Consider the following 23,472-nt stretch of genomic DNA (forward strand, 5'->3'; position numbering starts at 1 on the left):
AATGTGGTTATCACAGATTCATAGAACAATGGACCATCATTTATTCCCCCTTATAGATGGTCCTGTCTCCACATGACTGTTCTTCAATGTTCATGTCTGTGTTCAACCACCTTCAGATACAGTGGGACCTTTATTTTGAAAGGTTGACATGCCGTGATGTAGAGAACATATTTACTACCTGTAGCAGAAACAAACTATTTTTATTACGTTCAGACTTTATATAAATCACATTTATCCAATCAATCCACAGGATGTTGGTGCTAAATGAAGGCTGCTCTCATTGGTTGGACACGTGATGATGTCACAGAGGGAACCATGTAGAGTACATTTTATTTTTCATTAAAGTTCTAAACATTAAATATGTTCTTCCAGTGGTTTTTAAACTGAACTAAATAAATATAGATGTAGAAACAGGAAGTGATGAGTATCTATTAAAACAACATCCTGTGATTAAAGCTTCATTATCTGTAAAAACTAGAGTAGAACAAACATCTGTAACGTTTACAGTGAATCAGGAAGTCCATGCTGACTCAGCTCCTCCTCCTTCTGCCTGTGCGTAAGTCTGTCCATCACCAGGCTCAGCTCCATGGTTCTGTTCAGCTTCAGGTACGAGTCCTTCCTCACCGCCACGATGCTCAGCCAATCAGAGACCAGCTCTGCCAGCAAACGCACATGCTTCTCCATCTCACCTGTTAGAAATAATATGTCTATGATTGTTATGAAATAAAACACCTGATTTTTCTAAATGTCAATATTTTATATAATAAAGCTATTATTTTCTATAACTTTGCATAAACTGGTCAATTTTCCCCAAAAAAACCTTGATTGATTTTTAATTCTTTCATATAAACAGAAATAGATTCACAACAATTTATACTTATAATAATAATATCACGTTTTTAAACTTTAAAAACATTTCTGATTTATATCCCAGTATAGAGGTATTAGTGTTAGTTTATTAAATAAATGCTACTTATTTAGGCTGATCAGGTTAGAGGTTAAGGGGAGTGGTGGCCTAGTGGTTAAGGACGCTGGGCTTGTAATCGGAGGGTTGCTGGTTCAAGCCTCACCGGGGCCGTCACTGTGGGATGTTGAGCAAGTCCCTTAACCCCGAACTGCTCCCCAGGCGCCGCAAAATGGCTGCCGACTGCTCCTCAGGGATGGGTTAAGTGCAGAAGACAAATTCCAATAATGTACTAACATTACATGGCCAATTAAAGGCGAAAGCCCGATTTAAATTTTAAATTTAATGACCAGGTTAGATGATCAGGTTAGATGATCAGGTTAGATGATCAGGTCTGGTCCTGGTCAGTAGATGATGGAGACCACTGAGAGTTCCAGGGTCACTGCTGTGGTATCTGTCATTGTGTCCTTGGGCAAGGCACTTCACCCACATTGTCTAGTATTAATGTAGTGTGAGTGAGTGGTGGGAGGGGCCTATGGTTCTGTCAGTCTGCCCCAGGGCAGCTGTGGCTACAATAGTAGCTTACCACCACTAAGTGTGGAGTGAAAGAATAAAGCACTATATGAAATTGATGTATTATTATTATTATTTCTTTAAGAATCTTCTCAACAAAGAAATATTAGTGATTTTTGCTGCGTATACAGTTATTATATGTTCTGATTTATAAATGTGTGGAAATGCCACTAGGGGGCGTAAACACTAACCGTACCTGTAGTGAGTCAGAATGATTTATTAATGAATGTTTGGGTACATTAGGTCATGGGTTAGTGTATATATATATGGTTCTATTGTTTAGTAAATAAATGTCACATTACCTCTAGTGACTCAGTGTGTAACAAACTGATGACATCATCTGGTTACACGCACACACATGTTGCTCATGTCTGATGGTAAATGATGTAGAACTAGTCTGATCTCACCAGTGGGCGTGGCTTCTCCAACGCTGCTGTAAACCAGTATCTCTGGGTGATGCTAACATGCTACTGCTAGCTTCATCATATTATAGCTACAGAGACACTCATAAATCAGACATAGAAACCATAGAGGGGTAAATATTAGATATATAACTATAGAACCCACCTGTGCTCATAGCCGACCTGTAGCTGTCCACCATCCTGCTACACACCACCTCCATGATCAGCGCTGGTTTCTTCTCTGACACAAACACGCTGCGTAGGATCCTAGCTAGCTCTGCTAGCCGTGACATCATCAGCAGACGCTCCTCAACCTCAGGGTCACGGGTCATGGCCGCCTGCAGCTTCTGGACCTCCTTCGCTCGAATCTGACCAAGATCAGAGAATCAGAACATTCAGCAGGATGTTAGCGCTGTGTGTGTGTGTGTGAGAGACCCACCCTGTCCAGCAGACACTGGGAGACCCCTTTAAGGGCAGTAGGGACCTGAGCAGGTGAAGCAGCTGTTTGAGGAACATCTGGAGCCTGAGGAACATCCTCCTTCTGTAGAGTTAGAGACACTAGAGCCTTCTCCATCTGATACACACACACACACACCTGTGTGAGACGCACACACTACTCAAAAAAACACTTTGAATGAAGCCCCTCCCCCCTCCCTGGGTGAATTATTGGTCTTTAGTCCGTCTGAACTTTAAGCTTCTCTCCTGATCGTATTCTCTGGTCTGGGTTCCTGACACGCCCACTCAGATTAACGTGTGTTTGTGTGGAAAACCTGATTTTATTAACTTATTGAATAATAATAATCATCAATACGGTACCTGTTCTAATAATAAATAATCCCACAGAGCTTTAATCCAGAAGAGACTGAGATAATACACAATATTAAATATAAATAGTTTAAATCCTTATGGAGCTCAGTCTGAACTGAAGCTGATTTAAATGTGTGGGAACAGTTTCTGGTCCAACCTCTGCATATGACAGTTTCACTTATTATTTACTCTGTCGTGGATCAAACTCAGGTGATCACAGCTGATCAGCTCCACGATGCAACGACTACGTCTCTGCAGGACAAAGAGTGGACGATAAAATATAATATTTAGTCCCGTCTAGAACTGGTAAATGTGAACATATTGAACCCTGTGACGGTGTAACAGTGTCGCTTTGGATAGATTCTCTTCTGTAATATTATGAGTGGGTGTGGCTTAAATTGTAAATAGGTCCATATTTCTACTGCAGTATAATGTTTCACCTTATGGGGGCGCTGCACTTATTCCAGGTTCAGAAAAACGTAAGAGGAAAAGAACTTAAGCAAATGGGCGACACATTTCAGGGAGGCTCCGCCCACAGTGGAACTGGGACGGAGGCGTGCACTGCTGCACAGCTTTTCTAACTGAAACTCATGGGAGAATAAAGGAGAACAGTTTGGAACCTGCTTTTTTCCCCTTTCCTGACCTCATCTGATTATGTTTGATGTCTTTTCATGTTTTTAATCAGATGTAATGGAAACTGAAGTGAATAAATAACATAACCAGTCAAACATCATAGACAACCAATCAGATTAAACGTTTGTATAAAATAAAAGGTTGTCAAAATGTACAGATGTTTCAAATAAAATAAGTTAATTGTAGTAAATTATGTCTGTTTTTTAGGTTTCTACATGATATTTACTGTATGTAAGGGACCCGTACCAAGATTTATTACCAACAATAAACTAAAGTAATGTTTACTTTGAGTAATATTTAATTCTGCTATTTTTTTTAACTTGTACTTGGTTATAATTTTAATGAAGTAACGTAGTAGATTTATCAGTATGATCCTACTGCCATCCTGAATATTAATACATGTCCTGATCACAAATACTAGATTAATTTACTGAATATTTAAAGATTATACAATACATGTCTGACAAAGACAAAAGTTAAAATAAGACTAACTAGAGATATTAAAGATATATTATTATTAAGACCGTTATGCTGCGTTTACACTGGATGACGTCCAGATTACATAATAAGTCTATAGATAGATGCGTACCAGATGCTAAATCTCTCCTGTGTGTCTGATCCACACATCAAGAGCGTTGGTCGTGTGAACGCACTCCTGATTTTACACATATTCACAAAAGTTGAAAATACTGAAATTTTGTGACTGTTTCACATGACGATAGCCAATCAGAGTCTGTGTTGATGATGACATCAACACGTACACAGGTCTGTTCACACAGTCAACCATGGAGTAGAAGCTGTAGGACACGCCCCTTTATGACCAGGACTAGGAAGGATTAGCGTATGAAGCTAATGTGTTCAGTGTGAACGTTATACTGGACTCTTATTAACAGCAAAGTGTGGAACTTTATTATTACAGTAACTATTATAGGGTTAATTCATCATTTATAACAATGACTATTATTATATTTAATGAACAATGGTTGAGACTCTACACAATCTTTATAAAGATTAAAATATAACAAACTTTTAACCCTAAAGGACCAATATTTCACCCAGGAAGGGGGTTCACCCCCTCAGACCCTAAGCTCCTCCCTCACTGACCTTAGGGGTGATGAGGGAACGAGCTTTATCCAGAACCTCCTGAGCCGTGGCCATCCTCTCAGTGGGAGGAGCCTGTGGCAGTGTGCTGGGCTGCACTGGGGGGACTGAGTCCACCTTAAAGCGAGGGTGCCATCGGGTCAGTTTATCCTCTGGGACAGAGAGGGGCGGGACCAGCGATGACAGGAAGTCCTGGAGGGAAGACAGGAAGTGAGGAGAGCTGTAGTTCCTGGCTTGTGTCACGCTGCTGTCAACGTAACTTTCTTTATATCATTACAAAGTCATTTCAGTGAACTTAAACATTTAGTGACAGTGAGAAGAAAAAAACTCTATTTTATAGGAATAAATGTCCTTTACAACCAGGTTCAGAGGTGGAGAACATCTGGTTCCACTGGTTGGTTAGTGAACACAACAGAATGTTCTACACTAGTTGAGCTGTGAACCAATGATCTAACGCAACACTGGAGTTGTTGTGCTACATCACACACACACACACACTGTTAGCATGATGCTAACAGGTAGCAGTGCCTACCTTATGGTGCTGTTTGACCAGTGACAGCAGGTTGGAGTGGAACGTGTGTCTCCTCTCCAGGAGTCGAGAGGCAGAGAGGACGAGCTGATCATCACTATGATCTACACACATAAAATTGATCCATATTAGTTTCAATGAGCTTGTAATCCATTTATATGATCAAAGTCATCCCAGTCCTACTAAGAAGTTCTGAAAAACACAAACAAAAGGTTTGATCTGAATCAAAACCTTGATTGGATCCTTGATTTAATCTGATTATGTAATCAGAAAAGGACATTTTCAAGATTTATCCAGAATCTGATCTGATTAACCAGACCCTGACCTGGGGGGAGGAGGGGCTCCACAGTCAGCTGGTAGCTGCTCTTCTTCATGCTGCTGCTGCTGAACGTTGGGACGTTCTTTTCCTGCCTGAAGATGAACGCCTCAGGAAACACGTTCTTAATCTGAGCCACATGGATCTCCTCAAAACGCCTGCAGAGCCAGACCAGGAGAGAATCAGGGACTGCAGGAGACCACCATTGAAGACCCGTCCACCTACCTGTGCATCATGTCCTGAACCCCCTGTTTGATGGTAGTGAAGGTGGGGGTCTGGCGGCGGTTGAAGAGCATGGCTACCACAGTGTCCATGCTCCTGAACATCTCAGCCAGGACTCTGTAGCTGTAGGGTAGGCAGAGGGAGGGGGGGCCGGCCTGGGCTAGGCTGTGGTAGCGCTGGTAGGAGGGCGTCTCACACCTAGACATAAGGACCACCATCAGCACCTGTCAGAACTGAGCATGCTCCATGTGTGTTTACCTCTGCACCGGCTGCTCCTCGCCATCTGCTGCCTCTCGCTCCTCCTTCCTCCTCTGAGCTTTAGCTGCTAGCTCTTTAGCTCGAGCTAACCTGAGCTTCAGGGCGTCCCCTGTGGGCACCAGGGGCGTGTCAGGGAGGTCCCCTGATTGTTTCTTAATCCTCTGTAGACGAGCTTTGAGGGAACACAGCTGGTCTTTCCTCACAGCCTGAGGAGCATCACATGTGACACACTAACAGGATCTAAACACACACTAGATAGATCTATAATAGAGAAAAAACCCTATTATACCATAAATATTACCATCCTGGTTTGATTTTATGCATCATCTCAAGGGAAGGTCAAAAATAGAGATATATTGTGATATACTTTGAAAATATCGAGATATCAAAAAAGGCCATGTCGTCCAGCCCTAATACAGCACTTCACAGTCACACTGCTGTTTGAGTGGGCGTGAACATTGACACGCCCACTCAAACAGCCAGGTTTCAGAATTGGTCAGAAATGTGACTTTTCAGAGGCTGAAACTCCAGATTAACCTCAGACACTATGTTTTGGGTTCGTAGAACAAATGAAGTCAGAAACATTTTGGCTTAAGTTCCTCAAGACAGAAAAGAAAAGAGGTGAAAAACGACGAGGAATGACAACAACATGTAACATGACTCAGCGTTTAACCAGACAGTGAGAATCTCGTCACAAAAAAAATAAATCACACTAAATGAATATGTAGTGCGTTCACATCAGATAGTAAGAAAAAATTAAGTAGGTGAGAAATTCCTGGATGTATTACACAGATCATTTAAACTAAGTTGATCAGAACTTAATTAATGAACCTGATCAGATTCAGTAAATCATTGATCCCTGAGAGGAAATCAGGTGACATTAATGCTGTTCTCATACATATTTATGACATAAATAATTAAAAAGAAGTCAGAATAATCCATATCACTATAACTTATATCTACCTTTTAATTGTGTGTACTTTAATTTTGACATACATTTGTTAATTATGAGGTTTTTTTTATTTATTATTATTTATTTTGTTTCCTCACGAGTTAAAAACTACGATTTTCTTTAAAAAATGAAAAATATTTCTAAAAAAGCAGAATTTGAAAAAAAAATAACAGACTTTATAGGCCACACACACACACACACACACACACACACACACACACACACACAACTATTGTTGAAACATTACCATTTTAATTTCTTAGTGCCCAGATTTGTTTTTTTACTATGACCCTAGTCAGTCGTCCTAATTATTATATCATATACACACACTCGGTAGTAAATTATCTCATTTAAGGACAGATTTAAAGGATTTACATGTGGACTGTTTCTATGGAAGCCCAAAAGTGTCATAATTAAATAAAAACATATGAAATGAGGTTTTTTCTTCACCAAACATGACGTATTGAGTTTTTACCAAAACGTTCTATTTTGGTTTCAAATGATATTCATAATATTATGACCGTATAATAGTTTTATTGTTTAAAAGTGTTGTTAAATGTTGCACTACATAGTTTGTATTCTCAACTTTATTAAAGGAAATGATACTTTTCTTGTTTTGTCTGGATGTAATTATGACTCATGTGTTCCTCCATATGTTCTATATAAAAACTATAAGTGACGCTGACTCACCGTGGAGCTTCTTCTGGGGTCTTTACCCTGGGTCTGTGGAGTACTGGGGTCTGCTGGTGCAGAGGGCTGCTCCAGGGCCAGAGGGTGGGCCATGTCCTACACACACACACACACACACACACTATAACATGAATCTGAATTTTTAACTCAGTTTGACCAGAAACTTGTAAGATATTATAGATGATATTTGCTGATGCACATTTAATAACAAACAGCTCAATATGTTTCTGCTCTAAGGGACAGCACGTGTGAGTGAGTCCTGTAGATGAAGAACCACTCAGTGATCATTTAACAGCTTTAATGTTCTGAGAAGTAGAGAAATAACCTACTATTTAATACTAAGATATAATATATTGATAAAGGCTATATTGTCATCGGCATTGCCAAAACAGGAAACTCGATATATCGCCCAGAGCCACACAGCGGTCCTACCTGCTGAACATCCCCCAGCAGGACGAGCTTCTTCCGGGCAGACTTCTTCTTACAGGCGGGGTCGGGGGTCGGTCTGGGACCCTTGGGGTCCGCGGGCCGCCGTTTCTTAGCCGTGCTGTGCTCAATGGTGGCAGAAAACACGGCCGCTCCAAGGTCAAAGGTCGCGTCCGCCGCAGAGCGCTTGGGAGAGGCCGGGAGGCAGAGCTCCTTGGTGGGCTTCGTGCCCGCGGCCTCTTCGATCACCCGGAGGAACTCCTGGTGGACGGCCGCTGAGGAGCAGTCTGCGGCAGGCACGGAGGAGCGTGTCCGCGGCTTGGAGGTTCTACGCGGGGCCGCAGCGGCTCTCTTTGAGCGGGAGAAGAAGTCCGTGAGTCTGGGCTGAGACATGGTGATGCTAATGATGCTAACACTGCTTCTCCATTAAATCCACTCCACCGAGCGCGTGTTTCCGCCCTGCACGGGAAACACAAAGAACTTTCCCGCCAAACAAAGAAAGCCACGCCCCTTCTACCAAACGTCCCCGGATATTACGTCATTGATCGGAACGTTCAGTAAATCAACAAAAGCCTTAAATGTATATGTTTAACTGTGTAGCTTTACATTATTATTTATGTGTCTGTGTTTCTATTAATATCTAGTTATGATTGTTTTCATTTTACATTTATGGTTTGTTTCTATATTTGCTCAAACCTGATACTAGTCTGTCTTTTGTTTTAATTTTATATCGATTTTTGTCTGTAATGTTTGTATTCAAACAAAGTTCAATAATTTAAAAAACAATAATTAAACCTGCTCCTAAAATGTGAAAAAAGATAAAAGTATAAAATATGAAATGATCAAACTAACAGTGGCATCCATGAAGCTTTCAGTGTAAAAACGCGTTTTCAAAAAAATTTAATTTATCATAAAATAATAAATATTACAAACTAAATCTAGCTGATGATATGTTCAAAAAAGATATATTCCATTCTATGTTTTCTATTGTATAAATGTAATATAAAACAATGACTTTATATTTATGACATGCATTTACATACATTTGTCTTTATCTATGTTTGTTTCTTTTTGTTGTACAGTTCCATTTAAAAAATAGAAAAACATTTTGATTTTAATATTGAGGTCAAGTTGATCTTTTAAATGTTTTTGTTCAGTATAAACTTGCAGTTTGTCACACTAAAGATCTCTATAAATATGTAGAGTTAAAATAGGGTTAAAGGCCATTAAACAATGCTTTTACTCAGTGATTTACACACGTTGACTTTATTTCAGGTTTCCATCACAAAGAAATTACATCACTTATAATTTCCTAAAGTTAGTATTAAATTAGAATCAGATGTATATGATATAAAGTTATTAGAAATGACCAAACAGCAGGAATTTTAAAAGTCATTGTCACTGTGAATCTGTCATGTGATCTAATTATTCTCATCAGTCTTTTTATCATGAGCACTGATTAATCACCCATGGGGGGGGGGGGGGGGGGTTGCTTATAACAATAGAGAACAGTGATTAATTCTATTTATCCATTATTTAATCATCATCATTTATGTACATCATGGCTGAAAATGTGCTTAACACCAAACTATAGAAAATAAAAGTTTTATCTTTAAGTTTTTACTTTAAAATCAGGGCTCAGATAATAATAATAATAATAATAATAATAATAATAAAATGAGGAAAAAACTCTGGAAGACATTTGTGCTCTCGACTTTACACACACCCTAACCCTCCAAAATAAAGGTCCCAGAGAGCGGGGACCCTCCAAAATAAAGGTCCCAGAGAGCGGGGACCCTCCAAAATAAAGGTTCCAGAGAGCGGGGACCCTCCAAAATAAAGGTCCCAGAGAGTGGGGACCCTCCAAAATAAAGGTTCCAGAGAGCGGGGACCCTCCAAAATAAAGGTCCCAGAGAGCGGGGACCCTCCAAAATAAAGGTTCCAGAGAGCGGGGACCCTCCAAAATAAAGGTCCCATAGAGCAGGGACCCTCCAAAATAAAGGTTCCATAGAGCAGGGACCCTCCAAAATAAAGGTTCCATAGAGCAGGGACCCCCACTGTAGCTGAAGGTGGTTGAACACAGACATGAACATTGAAGAACAGTCATGTGGAGACAGGACCATCTATAGGGGGAATAAAGGAGAGATTTTTGGGGTCCATCCATAAAGTCAGTAAAATGATGGTCATTGTTCTATGAATCTGTGATAACCACATTTATTTATTCATCTGAATAATATCCACTATTATCCAGGAACGTTTATTATTATTATTATAGTCAACAGGCAAAGCACCAGGTCCAGATGGGTTCCCTGCTGAATTCCTAAAACATTTCTGGTCAATGCTGGCTCTGCTATTTTTCAGAGTAGTAACAGAGATTAAAAATAAAGGTTATGTAGGAGGTCACATGAATACAGCAAACATTAAATTACTACTTAAACCAGACAAAAACCCCATGTTACCCTCAAGTTACCGTCTCCCATCTCACTTATTAACACAGATATAAAAATTATTTCCAAAGCACTCACATCCAGGTTAGAGAAAGTCGTACAGTCAATTATATACCAAGACCAGACAGGATTTATTAAAAATAGACACTCCACAGACAATGTTAGAAGACTGTTTAATGTGATCAACATGGCACAGAACTCTAAAAAGAAAACAATAATCTTGTCACTAGATGCAGAAAAAGCATTTGATAGAGTCAACTGGTCGTTCCTCCTTGCTGTTCTTGGCAAATTTGGCTTTGGAGAATCATTCATACAATGGATCTCCACCCTATACTCTAAACCTAAGGCCTCAGTAACCACAAACAAAATAACATCCCAAAGCTTCACACTGCAGAGGGGAACCAGACAAGGTTGTCCACTCTCACCTTTGCTTTTTGCAATATTTGTTGAACCTCTCACAGCAGCTGTTCATCAGATTACTGTTATTAAAGGAATCCACTCATCCATCTCAGAACACAAAATTAATCTTTATGCAGATGATATTTTACTCTATTTAGAAGAACCCCAATCCTCTTTAGAAGAATTATTTAATCTAATAAACAGCTTCTCTAAACTATCAGACTATTCCATTAACTGGTCAAAATCATCAATCCTTCCTTTAACAAAAAAATCATGGAACCCAGCAACCCAAAACCCACAATACCCCTCCCCCACAAATACAATTAAATATCTAGGCTTAAATATATCACCAAACCTAAATGAATTAATTAAACTGAACCTAGACCCTCTGTTGGATAAAGTCACAGAAGATCTGTGGAGATGGAACAATCTCCACATCTCACTCCTTGGCAGAATAGCCTCAGTTAAAATGAAAATCTTACCTAAAATAAACTACTTGTTCTCTATGATCCACTGAAACCACCAACACAATAGTTCAAAAGATTAGATTCTGCAATTACAAAATTCTATACTAGAAATAAAAAACCTAAAATAAGCCTTTCAACTCTTCAAAAAAATAAAAGCGAGGGTGGTTTGGAAGCCCCTAATTTCACACATTATTATCTAGCAAACCAAATTCTATATTTAACAGAATGGCTAAAACCAAAAGAATACCACAACACCTGACTAGAAATAGAACAGCTAGACTGCAAACATATTAAACTCTCTGATCTCCCTTTTATCACTGTGACCCTCAAACGTCATAACTGCTTTAAAAACCCACTGATTGCCTCCACCCTGACTGCGTGGTGGAAAGCCCTAGACATAACAAATGTTCAATTAAAAACTAACATGCTGTCTCCAATCTGGCACAACCCTGACTTTAGAAACAGAAAAACACCACTCTATCTAAAAACATGGGACGATAGCGGAATTATTCATCTCCAAGACCTCTTCGAAAATGATAAGCTCAGGACATATAACAATCTAACCCAAACATTTAATATAAATAAAAGTAATTTTCTCGATACCTACAAGTAACAGAGATAATTAAGAAAAATATGGCAATAGATTTAATCACCTTACAACCTCCAGAACTGGCCATATATATGAAAAATATCTCAACAAAAACAAAAAAAACTCTCAAAAATATACAGAGCACTCTTGAACACTAACTCTAATCACTTACCAATCACTAAATGTGAAGCTGAACTCTCAATCACCACGAACACCGATTTCTGGACAGAAATTTGTTGTAATACCTTTAAGATGACTAAAAACACAAATCGTCAGCTAATTCAATACAAGGTCCTCCACAGATCCCACATTACCCAACAGAAAATGTATAAAATGGGCTTCTCCCCAACAGACATCTGCTCTCAGTGCACCCAGGGAACAGCTGATTCATATTTACATACCGTATGGCTTTGTTCACCAGTTCAACAGTTTTGGTTTCTAATTACTGAAAAACTGTCCTCCATTTTGGACTCCAGGATTCCTCTATCTCCAAATCTATGTCTGTTAGGAGACCTGACTATGCTTGATATTCCAGCAAACCAATCACAATCCATCCTTGCGGCACTGGCCATAGCAAAAAAAACAATATTAGTGAATTGGAAAGATAAGAAATCCTTAAACATAAACCAATGGCAAAATCTCCTCATAGAATTTATTTCCATGGAAAAGATGTCTGCTCTCAGAAAAAATAAAATAACCTGCTTTGAGGAGCGTTGGACTCCTTTTCTAATTGCATTGAATCTTGATTTTTCATTTTTAGCCTGATGATCTAGCCTGCAAGCAACTGCCAGTAAGGAAAAAAATAAAAAATAAAATAAATAAATAAATTATTATTATAGTCATCTTAAAGATGGAAATCCTGGTTTTAATCACTAATAAAATGGTTCAAAGTGACCAAAAATGGTGGAAAAGGAGGTGAAATGGGATTTTAAAAAACAGAAATTGGTTAAAAGTTATAAATTATAGTGGATAAAAACAGACAGAAAAAGTGGTAAAAGGTTCAAAGGGTCAATATTAGAACAATTAATTTAAACTAGCAAATAATGGAAATGATTAATGGTGAATGTGGTTAAATTGGCAAAAATAATGAAATATGGTGGAAAGAGGTTAAAAGTAACAATAATAGGTCAACATATGTGACATTAGGTGTAAAAGTGATAGAAAGGGTTTATAAGTGATTAACATTTCTGGAAAGTGTAGAAAAGTCATTAAAATGTGATGTAGAAGTGTCAGAAATGGGAGAAATGAAACAAACATACATTAAAAGGAACAAAATATGGAAAGAAAAAAATGATGAAAATAGATTAAAATATGGTGAGTTTGGTGGAGATGTAAAAAAAAAGGGTAAAAATAAACAAAAATGGTCTGAAATTGTTAAAAAAATATTCATAGTTTCTTGAAGGCCTCTGGAGAACCCCTCCCAGTGTCCCCCGGATGGGGACCTGACTCCAAGGTTGAGAACCCCTGCTGTAAATGTTTCAGTGTACTATTCAGGATGAATATATATTTATATATTTATATAGCCCATACTCTGCACAGATGTTCCTGTACACTATACCAGTCACTTGGTTATGGAGCTCCATGTAAGCTTTCCCTGCCAGCATCTTCCACCCTGCAGTTATGTGCTGGATTGTCTCATTGGCCTCTTTGCACAGTCTACACCTGGGGTCTTGTCTGGTGTGGTAGATCTGGGCCTCTATTGCTCTGGTGCTCAAGGCCTGCTCCTGTGCAGCCATGATGAGTGTCTCTGTGCTGTCCTTTAGTCCAGCTCTGTCTAGACATTGGTACCATTTCCTGATATCCACCACTTCAGTTATGTTTGGGTGGTACATCCCATGTAGGGACTTGTCCCCCCATGATGGAACCTCCAGCACCTCATCTTCTGTTCCCCATTGTCTGAGACATTCACTGAGCACGTCATCTGTTGGAGCCTTGTCCTTGATGTACTTATGGATCTTAGATGTTTCATCCTGGATAGTGGCTCTCACACTCACTAGTCCTCATCCTTCTTCCTTACGGCTAGCGTACAGTCTCAGGGTGCTGGATTTGGGGTGGAACCCTCTGTGCATGGTCAACATCTGTGGTCTGTATCTCATCCTTTGGCCAGCTTATTATTCCTGCAGGGTATCTGATTACTGGCAGGGCGTAGCTGTTTATTGCCCGGGACTTGTTCTTGCCATTGAGCTGGCTTCTTAGGACACGCCTTACTCGTTGGAGGTATATATATATACTGTATATACTGTATATAGGTGACATGGTGGCTCCAGGTGTGGTGCTGAGGACCACCCACAACATGTGACCTCCAGCCTCGTCCCTGACAGATGGTTGATTAGTAACTGGTTTATATCTATGCTTTATGTGTTGATGTATAAGGAGATGATAGTGGACATGAGGAAGAAGAGGTGCTCTCATCAGCCACTGTCTATAGAGGAACAGGAAGTGGAGAGGGTGAGCAGTATAAAATACCTGGAGGTCCACATCAGTGAGGACTTCACCTGGTCCCTCAACACCACACAGCTGGTGAAGAAGGCTTCAGCAGCTGTATTTCCTGAGGAGGCTGAGGAAATTTGACATGTCACCAAAAGACCACAAACACCTGCTGGGAGTGGTGAAGACAACATCTAAGATCACCAGGACTCCACCCCCCTCTCTGCAGAGCATCTACAAGTGCAGAGTTAGAGCTGGCTCTATCATTAAAGACCCCACCCCCCCAACATGGTCTGTTCACAGTTCTACCCTCAGGATGGAGGTACAGAAGTGTAAAATGCAGGACCACCGACCGAGGAACCTCTTCTTCCTCTCTGACATCAGACTCCTCAACAGCCAATAGGACTGGATTTATTTCACTACGCACACTTTATATTTATATTTGACTTTTCTATATTTTCTACCTTATACATATTTATCTTTATTACTTTTTAAATGATTATAATTATTGTTACTATACTTTTCTCTTCATTTGTTTTCTTTGTTTGTTCTTGTTTTTTGTGGCATCCAGTGTGATGAGCAAAATATGGATTTCATTGTACAGAGAAACATGTTTGTTTACTGTATTTACTGTACACATGATAATAAACACTTTGAATGTTCTTCAATTTTACTGAGCAGCATTTTGTCCTCCTGAGTGTATTTAAGGATGTTATTTAATGACGTCTGCTCCAAAGGTATAATAACATAAATATTGGTAATATTTGTTATAAAGCCACTAATCACTGTATTAGACATTATTCACAGAGATATTGTTTCTAAACCTTCAGCAGTCGACTATAGGAATAAATCAGTATCAAACATATGGATGTGGTGAAGAAAATGTAATATTACAGTAAAATAGTTGATAGATGCTTTCCAGTCTTATAAACTACAAGATAAATATTAACACACGTGAAACAGATGAAACAATATCTCATGTACGCACACACACTTTTTGGATTGAGCTTAATAATTTATTACATTCTAAAGTTATTCATTTAAATGAAATATTCCACATGTTCTGTTTGATTTATCAATAAGTGAGAGATGAACCCTTCTCATAATTATAGCTAAGTTTACAGCAAATTTACAGTTGTCCTCGTTTCATGATATATGCTCTGGTTGAACGATGTCCAGTCAAAGAATGATTTTATTAAAAAAGATTTATTATAAACTAAATGGAAAAATTGTGTTTTTCCTGCAGGAAGAAAACATGCAAAGTTTTCTAAGCACCAACTTTTACAGACAGGAAGAGCCCCGCCCTAAGATGAGGGGGAGGAGTTAGATGGAACATCACTGAGTTCTGCTTATCAGAGCTTTGGTATGAGACTGGTTTATTTCTGTGAATACAGCACAATCTGTCTGTACTGTGAATGATCTAACATGACTCAGCAACGATATAATGTAGTCATCGTTTATAAACAAATTGTACACATGAACACACATTTGATGATATTATGATTAATTTAATAATTGCCATAACAGTTTCATAGAAATTTGCTCACAACCACCAAATATTATAGTTTTTAAATCCATATTATCATCTTATTTAAATGATATTAAAAAAGATCTTTCTTCATCCTCTATAGTTTCTCCTGATTTATGTAATAGTTTATTTAGGATGGACATGTCCATCAAACACCTAAATAACTCTAAATAAACAGTTATACATAAAACATGCTCAAATATCAAACATTCACACATTTTTGGAGGCTTGGTTTAAACTTTAACCAGTGATTTACTTTGTTGTTAAACAAGTTTTATATGTGTTAGTTTGTGTGAAAACGTACATGATATAATCCTCAACGTTTCTGTACTTTTGTGTAAATATTTACTCAGAGAATAAAAGGTTCTTTATCACTAACATTGATCTGAATGGGAGGAGTCGCCACCAGAGGGCGCTGTGCTCCACCAATCAGCGGCCAGGAGGAGTGACGTCATCACTCAGGTGGGCAGTTCAACTCTGACTAACTTTATCAAACTCTGTTTAAACTCTGTTAAACTCTGTTTAAACTCTGTTTAACTGCTGAGAGAGGCTGTGAGGACGGAACCGAACCGAACCGGGACACAGCTGTGTGTTAGGGTGTGTTAGTATGTGTGTGTGTGTGTGTTAGTATGTGTGTGTTAGTGTGTGTGTGTTAGTGTGTGTGTGAATCACTTTTTCCACCAACGTTCCTCAGTCTCTTCTTCCGCTCAGAGCTACAAACTTCAGACTGACGTCCACACGAGGTCCGCCAACCTCCTGGTCCACCATGAGCACCCCGAGGACCCCAGCTCGCTGCCCGGTGTCCCCCGCTCTCCGTGAGCCCCGGTGATAGCCGCTGGAGAGATACGGACCGACCGGATTACAGACCGGATTACTCCCATCTTTTCTGATCCAGCTGTTCTTCTCTCATGGATCTCCAGGTGTTGGTTTGGTTGTTTCACTGCTTGGTTCTACCTTCAGTTCTATTAACAGGTAACACACACACACACACACACACACACACACACACACACACACACACACACACACACACACACACACACACAGTCACACACACACAGTCACACACACACACACACGCACACACAGTCACACATACACACACACACAGTCACACACACACACAGTCACAGTCACACACACACACAGTCACACACACACACACACACACACAGTCACACACACACACACACACAGTCACACACATACACACACAGTCACACACACACAGTCACACACACACAGTCACACACACACAGTCACACACACACAGTCACACGCACACACGCACAGTCACACACGCACAGTCACACACGCACAGTCACACACACACAGTCACACACACACAGTCACACACACACACACACAGTCACACACACAGTCACACACACACACACACACACACTCACACACACAGTCTCACACACACACACACACAGTCACACACACACACACACACACACACACAGTCACACACAGTCACACGCACACAGTCACACACACACACACACAGTCACACACAGTCACACGCACACAGTCACACACACACACACAGTCACACACAGTCACACGCACACAGTCACACACACAGTCACACACACACAGTCACACACACACAGTCACACACACACACACACACACACAGTCACACGCGCACACACAGTCACACGCACACACAGTCACACACACAGTCACACGCGCACACACAGTCACACGCACACACAGTCACACACACAGTCACACACACAGTCACACACACACACACAGTCACACACACAGTCACACACACAGTCACACACACACACACACACACACACACAGTCACACACATAAATGTGTTTGTTTTACATCAACATAGTTAAAAATATTAATATTTATATCATTTATTAGTTTTGGTCCATATTGCCCAGCTCTAGCCTTTGTTTGTTACTGTGAAGATATTCTGATTATTTACAGCTAAACTCATGAATATCTTTATATTAATACACTACAAACATCTCAGAGGCTTAAATTAGTTTATTATTATTACATTTAATTAGTATTATCATGAATACTAATAAAATCCTCTGAGATGGCTGTAGTATATAAAATAACTAATGTTTATGTGAACAGGCTCTAGATTGATTTATTTATATAGAGGGTTTCACTGACATCACTTCCTGGGCTGTAACCCTTATGGCGGCCATGTTGGAGGTAAACACTGTGATGGATGAACTACTGAAAAGCTCCTCTAAATACGTTATAGATGTAAAGACATAGAGGAAGGACTTGGTCACGATATTTGGAAAAATATGATTGATTGGTGGTGCAGATCTATACGAGTCACTTCCTGGTCTGGGATCAATGATGACCCAGAGAGTCTTCAGACTATTGTGTATCATCAACTATCACCTCGTCCTACACAGCAGAACACCTGAAATGTGTGTGTGGAGGCTGTAGATGCTAGCGTTAGCAACAGATACATATCAGCAGATAACTCAGCTCTCATCATTTCACAGGGAACCTGCAGCGTAGTTACTGTACAATAATATACGACCACCAGGTAATCTTAGACTGATTCTAACAGTTATAGTTGGTTAGATACGACTACGCTAGATCTGGATCCTCAGATTACTACTCTGACTACATCCTGTGGAGCAGCGTAGCGTCGTACCAGCGTGTTTACCAGCGGAGGAGACGTCAGCTGTGTGATCAGAAGCAGGAGCGAGGCTAGCTACCAAGCTAAAAGCTAATCCTCAGAGAACACCCTGTGTTCTAATGTCTGTTCCCTGGAGAACAAAGTGGACCTGAAGATGATTGAAGTGTGAGACAGGAGATGAGATGCTGTGCTATATTTCTCACAGAAACATGGCTGAAACATCTGTTCCAGATGAGGTGGTTAGCATTGAGTGGCTAACACTGTTCTGGTCAGACAGGAGTGGTGAGCTAGTCTCATGTTCTCCTGACGTAGAACTACTGACTATAGAATACACACATTGTTCTCCATGATCTGTTTGAACTCTTAGCGGTTAATAAAACTGATTAGTACAGCCATAAACATCAATATTTCCTCTATTAATGGAGGATTTGCTTGTGTGTGCTGTTTATAAACCTGCTGAGTATCTCCAAAATGGCGACTTACGGGTTGATGACACATCGTGAAAACCCTCTATAGTAAACGGTTACAGCAGGAAGCTAACAATGCTAACTTCAGTAGTAATTCATTTATACAACAAATCAACAGTTTAACCTCATGTTGTTAGAGTTAAACTATCTATGCTGATAATCACACATTCCAACGGGAGAGGAAATGGTTCTGTGTTTAGTTGCCATAGTAACAGAAGCTCCAGGGTCTTTTGTTTTCAAATGTTGGTTCATTATTGTCGTATTCATGTACTATACGTCTGATTTTATTAGTGGTCATATTATCACATCACTGTCATAACACACACACACACACACACACACACACACACACACACACACACACCTGGAGTTGAAATGACATGTTAACGTTGCATACGTTGGAATGAACGTGTTGTTTGACATAAAGTTTAGTTAGTTTACCATTAAAACATTAGTAATCAATACGTTTCCTAATCCATTCTAATGTTTAACATGTTGTTCATATATATGTATATATAATAGTTTTATTACATGTTAATGACCTATTTATGATCATAGCCCTTCTACACATTCAATGTTGCCAAATATAATAATTAATTCTTCATTTTCTATTTCTGTGAAGTCCATATCTCAGCTTTGATCATAATTATTATATATTATATATTACCAGACACTTTCTTAAAAACCTTTAATTTGACACTAAACAAAGTTTCTACTACGTTACCTGATTAATTCATAATAGATTCAATAATATATGAGCAGGATTAACACTTATTATGATATTTGTTATTATTGTTGCTATAGCAGTAATATTAATAAAACACAATATCACATTCAATCTCTACTTCTTCTGAATCTCTTCAAACAATATTATTTGATTAAAAATGACAAAATGTATTAGTTTAATTATGTAAACATTTGGATCCAACTTAATGAAACGTAGAATGTTGAACATTTTTAATGATCTAAATGTGGGCGTGGCCTAGATGAGATTGTTACAAACACTCTTAAAGACAATGTGAGGTATTTATGTACCTGGTTCTCCCACTAATGCTAATGCTAATGCTATTACCATGACTAAGTTCTTCTGTCATTTAGCAGCTTAGCTTAGCTTAGCCCATAGATTAGCTTTGCATTAGCACCACAACTGGACTGGAGTGGATAAGTATAAGCATAAAGTTAATATTAGTTTAATAAATAACATTGGACACATGTTGAAATGATAGAAATAAAGAAGTTTCATCACAGCTTAGTTTGAGGATGTGAATCATTACTCAGCACAAAAGATGAGATGAACAGAACATTTTAATGAAGAAACTAAGAAATGATGTTAATCAATGGTCGTGTTTCCTCTAGATTGGTTGTTTGTTGGGCCAGGTATGAAAATAAGAAATATTATGGGACAATGTTGTGTAAAAATAGGGGCATTTTTAAAGTGACTGGAGGCCATAGAAAATCTAGTTAATGCTTGAATATTATTATAGATTAAAATGCACAGTAGCTTCTGCTAATGGAAATAAATGAAAAGCACAGCCTTTGTTTTTTAGAGAGAAGTTTGTTAGATATTGTAAATATTGCACTAAACAAAACTTTAGGTTATGTATATAACACTGGTTCTATGAGTAAGATGTCTCACTATGGGATGCAACCTCCATCTACAGCCCTCAGAAGCATTTATATCAATCTGCCAATCCTGATTGGCTGGTGAAATGTGTCCGGCCGCCAAGGACACTCCCACCTCATATAAAAGGAGGAGGCGGACACCCTCCATTCAAAATAAGCAACTCTTCTCACTCGTTCAAGCAAGAAGGGTAGTCTGGTGAGACATCTCACTAGGGATGTAACGATTAATCGTAAGGCAGTTAAAAATCGATTCATAGGTATCACGATTGACATCGATACTTTGAAAATTGAATCGCCGTACTTTTTTTAAACAGCAGAGGGCGCTATATATTTATCCCGAAATCTGCTACTACTTTCTTTCTGGCCGCCTAATACTCTTAAACATGTTCATAAATGAATCCTTACCCCTTTAGCACCGAAAGAATATCTGTAATATTACATGAATATCTATGAAAGTCACGTTTTTCTATTAGCTCTGTCTGCTAGCATAGCATCTCTTCTTCACTGCAATAATTTCTGCATGCCAACCGACCACTGTGTTACCAGCGCCCTCTGCTGGTCCAAACAAATATCTGACATAAATCAGTGCAATGACGTTTTTTTTTTTTTTTTTTTTAAGTCCAATTGTTAAGACACAAAATACATTTTCAGTTGCACTTTTAAAAAGAAAAAGAACTATTATGCAGTTTAAACAAGAATTTAAATTAATAGGCTTCTTCATTTCTATTATTACTTTATTTATTTCATTCAAGATTTATTTTTAGTTAAATTGCATTGTTTTGAATATGTTATTAAGGGATTCTTTTGACAATTAAAAATAAAAGGAAAATAATACAGTATTTTCTAGTTTTTTTCCCCCAAAAAATAAAGGAATATTTTTCAGTCATCATTTGTCTACAGTCCCATTTTGTAAAATAAATCGTGAGAGAATCGTATCGTGAACCCAGTATTGTGAATCGAATCGTATCGGGAGTTGAGTGAATCGTTACATCCCTACATCTCACACATATTACTCATAGAACCAAGGTAATATACATAACCTAAAGTTCTATTTCATAATATTTCATGAGATGTCTCACTATGGGATGTGGTAGCTCCCGTATTGCAGACTTGCTTATCGAGTGGAGACCAGCCTCCAGGGCAGAATTCTGATCACATCAAGACAGTAAAAGCGCCCGTACCACGCACACGGCGGAAACATCCAACATGTAAAAGCGTACAAACATGATGATCTCATGGTGAGGATCTCACCGCTGACAGATTGAGCCGCTCAGGGGCCACGTCCACGGTACCAGGCCCTCTGGGTGTGGGTGGAACATTGTGTCCCTCGCCTGCGACAGCAACTGGTAGATCTCCACCATCTAGTGCATGGCAGGCTAATGTGTAGCTACCTGATCAGTGCATGGCTGTGCTCCCTCATCCTGGACAGGCTGGGGGAGCGTTAACAAGTCTACATATGTGAACATGTGACTTGTGCATCGTGTACTCATTCTATAGAAAATGTAGATCAGACGTGCAGGGTACATGTTATTATGTTTATTCATTTGTTGGAATGGTACACATGAATTTAGAAGTGATCCACCATAGCATGAGTGACGCTATAGTGTGTCTACACCTAACTACTGACATTAGGTACGTTTAGTGTGTGTGTGCGTGTCACTAATGAACTCATATTCCCTGATGATTAAATGAACGTATCAATGTTAACTCACTGCACTGTTTGTGTATTTACATGTATTTAGCGTCTATACTCACAATGCTAACTCTGTTAGCATGTTAATGTTATTTCTTAAGTGTTCATACACTTTGGTCGTAACTGATTGTTGTTCTGTTACAGTAAATATTATATTTCACTGAGAGCTGTTCAATGTCTGCACAGAAAACATAAAACACATGGGGGGGGATAGACTAACCCATTATCACAGCTTATCTGCATATTGCATGTGTCTCAGAGAAACAGGAATAATAAACCATACCATGAAGATAAATCCAGTAAAACACACACTTTCACTTCTTCTTTTTTCTGGCTCAACAAGACAGAAAAGAAGAAGAAGAAGAAGAAGAAGAAGAAGAAGAAACATCACTGTTTAACAGTTACAGCAACGAGTAGAAAAAAGAGAAAGAATCAGATTAAAGAAGCTTTTCACTGCAGACGGTCATTCATCATCTCACATGATCACATGATCACCATGTGTTCACATATCAGTTATTAATGATGAAGTAGTTCCACCTCCTTTAAATCAAACATGAACATTTCCTGATGACTACATTGATCAGACCTTTATCTAGACTGTTTCTAGAATAGAAGAGTTTTTGGACACAACTCACAAAAACATAGACATTATTCGTCCAATATTTACACAAAGAGTGAAGACATGAGGTCCATGTGTGGTTCTGTTAGAACATCACAGAACCACACATGGAACATGCTAATTATCGTTAGCATCCTGAGTGCAATGAGCTAACTATGGAACACTGGAATATGTTCTATGTTATATGTTCTGAGGGTGAAATAATATCACTAATATTAATATAGGAAGTTATTAAGGATGTGTTACATGTGTCTTCATTAAGATGAGTGACATGTGGACGTTAAACCCACAGAGAAGCATCCCATTGGCTGGTTCCATTAAGTTCTACAGAGGAGTGGGTTCTGCCTCCAGCAGAACCAGAACTAACAATTGATCAGGTTCAATGTAGGTCAACGTAGCATCAGTCTGTGTATGTCCAGAGTTCAATAAAACAGTATCATTATTATTTTATCATTATAATCTCTATCATATCATGAACTCAGTGTAACTGAGAAACCTAAAGAAATGATGATAAATATGTTATTACACATAAATGAGGATCTTTGTGTCTGTGAAGATGATTTCATACTTTGTGTTTGTTCGTTAATGCTGATCAGAGATAAACTCTATAACCTGTGTTTGGGTTAGACTGTGTCTCTGGTCCAATAACAGAGTTCCTGAATGATGATGTCATAGTGTGTGATGGTTATAGGTCAGTGAGTCACAGGCTCCGTGGTTCAGTGGGAAATACTCCAAATGTGTGTGAGCAGTGAGGGGGCGGAGC

At 39.0% G+C, this 23,472-nt stretch overlaps 2 protein-coding genes across 2 annotated transcripts in view; one reads left to right on the forward strand and one right to left on the reverse strand.

Annotated features, from left to right (window-relative positions):
• Positions 1-35: 35 nt before the first annotated feature.
• Positions 36-8,577, reverse strand: cdt1 (chromatin licensing and DNA replication factor 1). Its single transcript, XM_028468743.1, has 10 exons — positions 7,819-8,577; positions 7,387-7,482; positions 5,745-5,950; positions 5,490-5,684; positions 5,274-5,422; positions 4,952-5,052; positions 4,423-4,611; positions 2,318-2,452; positions 2,045-2,246; positions 36-689 (listed from the first exon to the last, which is right to left on the reverse strand). Exons 1-10 carry the CDS (start codon positions 8,203-8,205, stop codon positions 502-504), a joined length of 1,848 nt encoding a protein of 615 aa, XP_028324544.1. The 5' UTR covers positions 8,206-8,577; the 3' UTR covers positions 36-501.
• Positions 8,578-16,124: 7,547 nt separating this feature from the next.
• The window catches only part of piezo1 (piezo type mechanosensitive ion channel component 1 (Er blood group)), a 159,292-nt gene continuing 151,944 nt past the window's right edge, over positions 16,125-23,472 (forward strand). The window contains exons 1-2 of the mRNA XM_028467785.1: positions 16,125-16,266; positions 16,381-16,641. Coding sequence (XP_028323586.1) covers positions 16,578-16,641 — 64 coding nt within the window. The 5' untranslated portion in view covers positions 16,125-16,266; positions 16,381-16,577. The remainder of the gene's footprint in view (positions 16,267-16,380; positions 16,642-23,472) is intronic.

The sequence above is a fragment of the Gouania willdenowi genome, chromosome 15, assembly GCF_900634775.1.
Source record: "Gouania willdenowi chromosome 15, fGouWil2.1, whole genome shotgun sequence".
In the NCBI taxonomy this organism is placed as follows: domain Eukaryota; kingdom Metazoa; phylum Chordata; class Actinopteri; order Blenniiformes; family Gobiesocidae; genus Gouania; species Gouania willdenowi.